An 8,683-nucleotide genomic window follows, 5' to 3' on the forward strand; every position below is an offset into this window, starting at 1 on the left:
AATAAATTTATATTTCAATTATTATGAATTAAGGACAATTATCTTCTTTTAACTTACATCTTGAGAGTTGGTTAAATAAGTGAAAGCAGAGGCAAGGCTACCTTGGGATGCCAAAAACTCAGCATACTGTGATAGAGTATTTGCAAGGGAGCCAGATATATCAACATTATTGCCTCTAAGCTCCATTGCTGTACGTAGAACAGCAACAATCTCCACCAGATCCTAGCCAGAGACAAAATAATTTAACAAATGTCATCTACATATACTTCAGAATAGATAGAAAATATACGAAATCCCATTACCTGCATCTGTTCTGGTGTAGTAGGTCGAATGTCTAACATCCAGTTGTCAACCAACTTGTGGAGGTTGCCCGCAATAGCATAACAAAGTTGTGCTTTCTGTTTATGAAGACCTCCCGATTCTACTTCTAAACGGTGCCCCAATTGTTCTACAAAGGAAAAGGTCATAATTCATTTTATTTTTTAAAAACATATCTGATGTGTGGCAAAGAAAAAGGAAAAAAAACAACAACCTTGAAGTAGAATAATATGACAAACATTTTACATACCACACAAGCGCGAATATTCATCTCCTCTGGTGTGTGTAAGAATAGCAGTCAAAGCTTCCTTCCAGCTCTCTAGATCACAAGATGCAACAACTTGACTCCAGTCTTCAGTAACTACAGCTGACATAAGGGTTGAAAGATAACCTTTACTTTTCTGGAAAGTAAAGAAAAAATATTAAAGACTTTCTTGCCAAGTTTTACCACAAAAATAATCCAAAAGTAGACAATTAAATTAAAATCTTTACCTGGAAATATCTAAATTGTGTCTTTGCAAGCAGATCTGGACCACCAGTCATAGCTAAAACAATAGCATCAGCATGGCGACCTTCTTGAAGACACAATTCTACAGCAGCTTCAGTGTGACCAAGTAAAAGAGCTTGGCAAATCAATCCATTTGCATCTGCAAAGGAAAGAAAATAGTTAACAAAGAGAATTGTATGTGCAGTGAAAGCTAAATGATTGGCTAACATACCGTCACCAGTAACAATCCTAAAAGGAGCAGTTATTTCTGACTTCTTTTTTAACTGTGCTGAAGCAGCTATGGCACTAAAGGCATCATCAGCAGATCCCTGCAAAAAAAATGTAAAACCGTTTAAGAGAACACAGCATTTTATTGCACTTCGTTGAAGAGTAAATTAAATTGTAACTTACAGCAGACAAATCATGCATTTGGGTTGTTAAATTGTCAATCCCATTAAATTCAGTAGGTGAATCATCAGGCGGTGCAATAGAGATGTTAAGCTAGAAAGTAAGATAACATAGGTAAGAACAGGAAATAATTTGGTTTTGAATAAATGAATATAAATCAGAGAGTATACTGCACCTTGTTCTTAACTTCTTCAGGATTGAAACCTAATAGGGTCAAAACTTCTGATGACAAATTAGGTTCAAAGTGAGCTTTGAGGCATTCCCACAAAATTCTATCATGAGATGTGTGACTCTCAGCAGCACGGCTTTTGCAGAAATCTCTATAATCACCCTGCTGCAAGGCTACATCCAAAGCCTGAGCTCTTGCCATGAGGCTGCCTTCCGTCACTACTTGACTGATGGAAACAGTTCTTTTCACGGCTGGTGTGGCAACAAAGCCTAGTTGTTGTGGCGCAGCTGGCTGCTGCACAGGGGCTGACTTGTCAAACTCAAATGATACTAACTTGCCACCAAACTATGGGGGGGAAAAAATAAATGAGAACCAAGATCTTTACAGCAAAAAATTAAAAGAAATGGAGAGGGTATGTAGAGGGTGCACTTACCCCGAATGATGCACCACAAGGCCGACGCAACCACTTTGGCGGCTTCCTCAAATCTACAGAAACTGGTGCTGGTTGAGGAGGAGTGGCCTGTGCATAACTTTCCATGCCTGGAAATGAATCTGCAATCTATTTAAAGAAAAAGAAGAAAAAAAGAGGAGGAGGATTACTTTAAGATCAAAAATAAAAGGTGATAAAATATTTAAATAATTTCAGATTTTTCAAGATTACCGAACCTTATTGCTTGTCTGCACCTGGGGCTGGGCACCACCAGTAAGTGAATAAATGCTGACATGACCATCGTATTCAAAACAGCATGTCCATTCTCGACTCAAGTCTTTAGAATTTTCGGACCACTCACTTGTGATTTTTGGTGTATCATATGAGTTAAACTTTACCATCTGTTAGTTGTTTGTAGTCATTGTTTTCTCTTAACCTTCACTTCTTTCTTTTTTCTTCTTCTTCAAATTGAAGGAACTACTTTAAAACTTTAGCTCATAACATAAGGTTGCCATAAATTTGTATGTGATATGTGATAAAAACGGAACTTTAAGGAAAAGTAAGTAAATAATGTTTTATTAGTTTTTAGAGAATACAGTTTCAGGCTAAAAGCAGGTCAGATCGGTCTGACTATATCACATGAAAGATGAAAGTTCACAAATGTAACAGTTTCAACTCCTAAAAATTCATGTTATTGATTGAGAGTGACTATTTTCTTAAAGGTTAACTGCCATTCAGTGCACAGGTCCGAGAGTAAAATATAGTTATTGCTATTTTGGGTAATTTCCACTCTTTTTAAATCTGTCTATCATTATCCAGAAGATGCAGTTGACATGATAGTATCAATGTGCTCATTCACCAAAATAAAACTTCAGAGAGCAAGTTTGTGGCGTTCTTTGAGATAGGTATTTACGTATAAACTGCTCATATTCACAATCTCGTTAAAAAGTGAGCTCGCGAAAAAAAAGTATAAAATGATGAAAGCTAGTATGGTTTATAAAATGTCAGTCACAGTAGTATTTGATGGTACCCCAATAAAAATTAATGAGTTGGCATAATACTAGTTTCAGCAAAATGTGAAAAAATACTGAGAGCAGTGTGGAGCACAACCAAACACAAACACACAGGCAATGAATGAATACCCACTGGATTTTATCTGTGAATGGGTTTTATGAAAAGATGCAAAGTTACATTTGAATCACAACAGAGTAACAAATAAGAATAAACTAGGAATCTTACTCAGACATTGTTTTCAAGAGATTCAGTCGGAGATTGGTATGAAAACACTAACGTGAAGTATCAAAGTACCCTGACAAGTCTGTGATTCCCAAGTTTAATAAGCACCTTTATCCAAGAATAAATGTCATCTCTCAGTTTATTCACACTAAAAATTCATAGCTATACCTTATTTGTAAAACAAACAGTATATTACAACAGAATATCAGTTCCCCTTCCTGTTGGCAAAACTTTAAAAATAAACTATACAATATTTTAATAGACTTGAAAAAGTTTGTACACTTACTGGCTAAGAAAATTGCTCAACTAGGTCGATGAGCAAATTATCAACAAAAGAAAAACAGTAAATGTTCATTGAAGATAAACACCTAAGGACAAAGCTGTTTGCAAAAGAACTTTCAACCCAGGCATAAAGCTTGAGATTTGTGAAAAGTCAGGACCCGACACCAATTGAGTGTGAAGATTAAGGCCACCGGCGTAATCTCCCATTTGAACCATTTGCATTAGCTGGTGTAGACTTTGAAGTGTATTGTTGGACAACTGTAACAAAACGAAGACATGATTGCACCAGAAAAAGAAATAGAAAGGTTACATCTAAAAGATTTTAGATTGTACTACGATTACCTACCCTCATATCCCTAAGTGCATCATAAAGGGCTTCTAATTTTCTGGCTACATCATCAAGTTTCTTCTTTGCTTGCTAAAATTTAGAGGCAACAAAATGATTAGAAAATGAAGCTTTAAGGTACAGTAAGAGTAATACACACTACACTTTCTTACTGGATTATTTGAAGCCTGGAAGCATTTATTCCGCAATTCGTCAAAGACAGTTTGCAGCACTACATGTTCTTCAGGAATGGGTGCTTTAGGAGGTGGTGGTTCCGGTTTAGCTCGAGAGAACTGAGGCGTTGGTGGTGTTTGCTCATGAGGATTTACCATTTGGGCCTGCATCATTTGAGGCTGATACACATTAGGAGCTTGATAAACGTTTTGCTGGGGATGGCCATAAGAGCCTGCATTTCCAACCATAGTATCAGCATAACCACCATTCATACTCTGCAAACAAAATGAAAGAGATTAACTGTATTTTTTTTACAACTACATTTTTACTTTTGGTTGAATAAAGAGAAAACCACTTACATTTAGGGGTGGAGCCGTTTCCTGAGGAACAACTCCAAACAGTGGATGAGTAATTGGTGCAACAGCAGCAACATCAGTCTTAGGGGGCTAAAATATTTTTAAAAATCACAGAATTTAAAATAAAAATTAGATGTTATTCACCTAAAAAACATTTAACCATGAGACAAACAGGAGCTACCTTAGAGCGGCCAGCGTTTTTCAATGCAGGGGGATCATTCCAACCCGGTGGAGGCTGACTAGAGGGTGGTGGGGGCAAAGGAGAAGCATTGAAATAATCTTGTTGTGTCTCTCCATATCCAGAGCCATAGGTTGAAAACTGTTGGTTAGCAGATTGGCCAGGGAAAGACTGAGTCTGCGGTTGGCCAGGGAAAGGCTGGCTCTGGGGTTGACCTGGGTAAGCCTGGCCCTGTGGTTGAGTTGAATACAGCTGTGGTTGGGTTTGACTGATAGATTGATTGAACATGGAACCAGAGCTAGGGAAGTTTGAGGTGGGGTTATATCCTGGAGAGCCACTTTGAACTGATGGATCAAGGACATATTTCCGATTTGAGGAGCCACCTGTTCAAAAGAAATTCAGATACATCAGTAGACTGTTTAAGAATAACAAGCATTTCACACAGCAAATGAAATAGGAGCCTTTGTCTCAAAGGGTTACACAAGGATACCAAATATAGGCTTCCTATCTAAATCACTAAAGTACACAACATTAATGGAGGGTTAACATTGTTAAGAGGACAACACTATTAAGGACTATTACGACCCAAAAATTTCAAACTACATTAATTTAAAAATTCTTTCCTGCTGTAAGTTTTATGCATTGTGGTAGTATTCAAAACAGCATGTCCATTCTCGACTCAAGTCTTTAGAATTTTCGGACCACTCACTTGTGATTTTTGGTGACCTACTCCACAACTGTTGCGTACCAGAATAGGCAACATTATGCCCAAAGTGAGACCACTGGCCTACACCATCTGACAAATAATGTCAATAAGTATCTTTCAGAAGAGGATTAAATGTGCTATTGTTTTTTCTTTTTCCATTTCATCCAAATAATAATACAATTACTTCTAATTCAACATACCTGTCACGGATGGCGCACGTGGCAATACTCCTGGGCTTGCACTGGGCCCAGGAGGAGGTCCCTGCATGGAGGGTTGAACCTGCAGAGGAGGAATTCCCGATAACGGCTGCGTGGGAGGCAAAGTCTGCATTGGAACAGGGGCTGGAATGGGCGCCGAGATAGGTGCAGGGGTAGGAACCAGTGGAGATGGATTGTAAGATGCAGCTGAGAACGAAGCTGGATTGGGAGCAAACGATTGAGCTGCTTGCTGCATGAGTAAACAAAAGAAAAAAAAGTTAATTGATGCCTAAACCTTATCTAGATGATTTTTCACAGGACATGTACTTACAGCCTGGTTGTAAAAATAGGGGGCTTGTCTAGTGGAGGACGCTGCATGTAGACCACGCTGGTTTGGCATGCTTGCACGTCTTGGGTCAGTTGGTTGAGACCGGAGCTGTTTGTACCCAAGAGCCACTGACAATCGGTCGCGCAGCTCATTGAGTTTTTCCTGTTACAGAGATATGTACCAATAAATTTATATTTCAATTATTATGAATTAAGGACAATTATCTTCTTTTAACTTACATCTTGAGAGTTGGTTAAATAAGTGAAAGCAGAGGCAAGGCTACCTTGGGATGCCAAAAACTCAGCATACTGTGATAGAGTATTTGCAAGGGAGCCAGATATATCAACATTATTGCCTCTAAGCTCCATTGCTGTACGTAGAACAGCAACAATCTCCACCAGATCCTAGCCAGAGACAAAATAATTTAACAAATGTCATCTACATATACTTCAGAATAGATAGAAAATATACGAAATCCCATTACCTGCATCTGTTCTGGTGTAGTAGGTCGAATGTCTAACATCCAGTTGTCAACCAACTTGTGGAGGTTGCCCGCAATAGCATAACAAAGTTGTGCTTTCTGTTTATGAAGACCTCCCGATTCTACTTCTAAACGGTGCCCCAATTGTTCTACAAAGGAAAAGGTCATAATTCATTTTATTTTTTAAAAACATATCTGATGTGTGGCAAAGAAAAAGGAAAAAAAACAACAACCTTGAAGTAGAATAATATGACAAACATTTTACATACCACACAAGCGCGAATATTCATCTCCTCTGGTGTGTGTAAGAATAGCAGTCAAAGCTTCCTTCCAGCTCTCTAGATCACAAGATGCAACAACTTGACTCCAGTCTTCAGTAACTACAGCTGACATAAGGGTTGAAAGATAACCTTTACTTTTCTGGAAAGTAAAGAAAAAATATTAAAGACTTTCTTGCCAAGTTTTACCACAAAAATAATCCAAAAGTAGACAATTAAATTAAAATCTTTACCTGGAAATATCTAAATTGTGTCTTTGCAAGCAGATCTGGACCACCAGTCATAGCTAAAACAATAGCATCAGCATGGCGACCTTCTTGAAGACACAATTCTACAGCAGCTTCAGTGTGACCAAGTAAAAGAGCTTGGCAAATCAATCCATTTGCATCTGCAAAGGAAAGAAAATAGTTAACAAAGAGAATTGTATGTGCAGTGAAAGCTAAATGATTGGCTAACATACCGTCACCAGTAACAATCCTAAAAGGAGCAGTTATTTCTGACTTCTTTTTTAACTGTGCTGAAGCAGCTATGGCACTAAAGGCATCATCAGCAGATCCCTGCAAAAAAAATGTAAAACCGTTTAAGAGAACACAGCATTTTATTGCACTTCGTTGAAGAGTAAATTAAATTGTAACTTACAGCAGACAAATCATGCATTTGGGTTGTTAAATTGTCAATCCCATTAAATTCAGTAGGTGAATCATCAGGCGGTGCAATAGAGATGTTAAGCTAGAAAGTAAGATAACATAGGTAAGAACAGGAAATAATTTGGTTTTGAATAAATGAATATAAATCAGAGAGTATACTGCACCTTGTTCTTAACTTCTTCAGGATTGAAACCTAATAGGGTCAAAACTTCTGATGACAAATTAGGTTCAAAGTGAGCTTTGAGGCATTCCCACAAAATTCTATCATGAGATGTGTGACTCTCAGCAGCACGGCTTTTGCAGAAATCTCTATAATCGCCCTGCTGCAAGGCTACATCTAAAGCCTGAGCTCTTGCCATGAGGCTGCCTTCCGTCACTACTTGACTGATGGAAACAGTTCTTTTCACGGCTGGTGTGGCAACAAAGCCTAGTTGTTGTGGCGCAGCTGGCTGCTGCACAGGGGCTGACTTGTCAAACTCAAATGATACTAACTTGCCACCAAACTATGGGGGGGAAAAAATAAATGAGAACCAAGATCTTTACAGCAAAAAATTAAAAGAAATGGAGAGGGTATGTAGAGGGTGCACTTACCCCGAATGATGCACCACAAGGCCGACGCAACCACTTTGGCGGCTTCCTCAAATCTACAGAAACTGGTGCTGGTTGAGGAGGAGTGGCCTGTGCATAACTTTCCATGCCTGGAAATGAATCTGCAATCTATTTAAAGAAAAAGAAGAAAAAAAGAGGAGGAGGATTACTTTAAGATCAAAAATAAAAGGTGATAAAATATTTAAATAATTTCAGATTTTTCAAGATTACCGAACCTTATTGCTTGTCTGCACCTGGGGCTGGGCACCACCAGTAAGTGAATAAATGCTGACATGACCATCAAAGCTGCAACTAGATATTAAAGCAGGATTTCTTGGACACCAAGCCACATCAAAGTTCCATTGAGTTGTGGTTGCAACTTCACACACAACTTCACCACCCTATAAAATAGAATTAGTTTTCCAAAAACTTAATAGATACTTAATTCAAACCATGATTTGAAAAAAAAATTCTTACCGGTGCATTGGAGTTGGGATTCCAGCACAGGATGCGATTGTCTTTTCCACAGCTCAATAATAAATCAGGGTCTTGCATACACCAGGCAATGGAAAGAACACCTCTGTAATAAAGAAATTTATAAATTACCTACATATAATTTAAGAAAGAAAAATGTACTGTTGAAAAGCTGAAATTTGTAGAGGATACAACAACACTTACCTCTGATGATTAGCAGCAGCTGAGAACGAAGCTGGATTGGGAGCAAACGATTGAGCTGCTTGCTGCATGAGTAAACAAAAGAAAAAAAAGTTAATTGATGCCTAAACCTTATCTAGATGATTTTTCACAGGACATGTACTTACAGCCTGGTTGTAAAAATAGGGGGCTTGTCTAGTGGAGGACGCTGCATGTAGACCACGCTGGTTTGGCATGCTTGCACGTCTTGGGTCAGTTGGTTGAGACCGGAGCTGTTTGTACCCAAGAGCCACTGACAATCGGTCGCGCAGCTCATTGAGTTTTTCCTGTTACAGAGATATGTACCAATAAATTTATATTTCAATTATTATGAATTAAGGACAATTATCTTCTTTTAACTTACATCTTGAGAGTTGGTTAAATAAGTGAAAGCAGAGGCAA

The 8,683-nt window shown here is 38.3% G+C and overlaps 3 protein-coding genes across 3 annotated transcripts in view; 1 reads left to right on the forward strand and 2 right to left on the reverse strand.

Annotated features, from left to right (window-relative positions):
- The window catches only part of LOC127750400 (protein transport protein Sec31A-like), a 2,583-nt gene extending 370 nt beyond the window's left edge, over nucleotides 1-2,213 (reverse strand). Inside the window, exons 1-9 of the mRNA XM_052272023.1 lie at nucleotides 2,049-2,213; nucleotides 1,816-1,941; nucleotides 1,389-1,727; nucleotides 1,217-1,306; nucleotides 1,038-1,134; nucleotides 811-965; nucleotides 569-719; nucleotides 303-448; nucleotides 58-222 (exon numbers count right to left, since the gene is read on the reverse strand). Of these exons, the coding sequence (XP_052127983.1) occupies nucleotides 58-222; nucleotides 303-448; nucleotides 569-719; nucleotides 811-965; nucleotides 1,038-1,134; nucleotides 1,217-1,306; nucleotides 1,389-1,727; nucleotides 1,816-1,941; nucleotides 2,049-2,213 (1,434 nt within the window). The remainder of the gene's footprint in view (nucleotides 1-57; nucleotides 223-302; nucleotides 449-568; nucleotides 720-810; nucleotides 966-1,037; nucleotides 1,135-1,216; nucleotides 1,307-1,388; nucleotides 1,728-1,815; nucleotides 1,942-2,048) is intronic.
- LOC113203729 (dolichyl-diphosphooligosaccharide--protein glycosyltransferase subunit STT3B) overlaps nucleotides 1-8,683 on the forward strand; it is a gene marked incomplete in the record, with an annotated part of 15,062 nt that overhangs the window by 4,561 nt on the left and 1,818 nt on the right.
- LOC113203725 (protein transport protein Sec31A) overlaps nucleotides 2,367-8,683 on the reverse strand; it is a 7,339-nt gene continuing 1,022 nt past the window's right edge. The window contains exons 2-21 of the mRNA XM_052272025.1: nucleotides 8,410-8,568; nucleotides 8,267-8,328; nucleotides 8,066-8,168; nucleotides 7,825-7,989; nucleotides 7,592-7,717; nucleotides 7,165-7,503; nucleotides 6,993-7,082; nucleotides 6,814-6,910; nucleotides 6,587-6,741; nucleotides 6,345-6,495; nucleotides 6,079-6,224; nucleotides 5,834-5,998; nucleotides 5,598-5,756; nucleotides 5,270-5,516; nucleotides 5,073-5,159; nucleotides 4,367-4,746; nucleotides 4,189-4,275; nucleotides 3,829-4,104; nucleotides 3,677-3,748; nucleotides 2,367-3,588 (exon numbers count right to left, since the gene is read on the reverse strand). Coding sequence (XP_052127985.1) covers nucleotides 3,400-3,588; nucleotides 3,677-3,748; nucleotides 3,829-4,104; nucleotides 4,189-4,275; nucleotides 4,367-4,746; nucleotides 5,073-5,159; nucleotides 5,270-5,516; nucleotides 5,598-5,756; nucleotides 5,834-5,998; nucleotides 6,079-6,224; nucleotides 6,345-6,495; nucleotides 6,587-6,741; nucleotides 6,814-6,910; nucleotides 6,993-7,082; nucleotides 7,165-7,503; nucleotides 7,592-7,717; nucleotides 7,825-7,989; nucleotides 8,066-8,168; nucleotides 8,267-8,328; nucleotides 8,410-8,568 — 3,255 coding nt within the window. The 3' untranslated portion in view covers nucleotides 2,367-3,399. The remainder of the gene's footprint in view (nucleotides 3,589-3,676; nucleotides 3,749-3,828; nucleotides 4,105-4,188; nucleotides 4,276-4,366; nucleotides 4,747-5,072; nucleotides 5,160-5,269; nucleotides 5,517-5,597; nucleotides 5,757-5,833; nucleotides 5,999-6,078; nucleotides 6,225-6,344; nucleotides 6,496-6,586; nucleotides 6,742-6,813; nucleotides 6,911-6,992; nucleotides 7,083-7,164; nucleotides 7,504-7,591; nucleotides 7,718-7,824; nucleotides 7,990-8,065; nucleotides 8,169-8,266; nucleotides 8,329-8,409; nucleotides 8,569-8,683) is intronic.

The sequence above is a fragment of the Frankliniella occidentalis genome, unplaced genomic scaffold (genome assembly GCF_000697945.3).
Source record: "Frankliniella occidentalis isolate FOCC.00 unplaced genomic scaffold, Focc_3.1 Scaffold184, whole genome shotgun sequence".
NCBI lineage: Eukaryota > Metazoa > Arthropoda > Insecta > Thysanoptera > Thripidae > Frankliniella > Frankliniella occidentalis.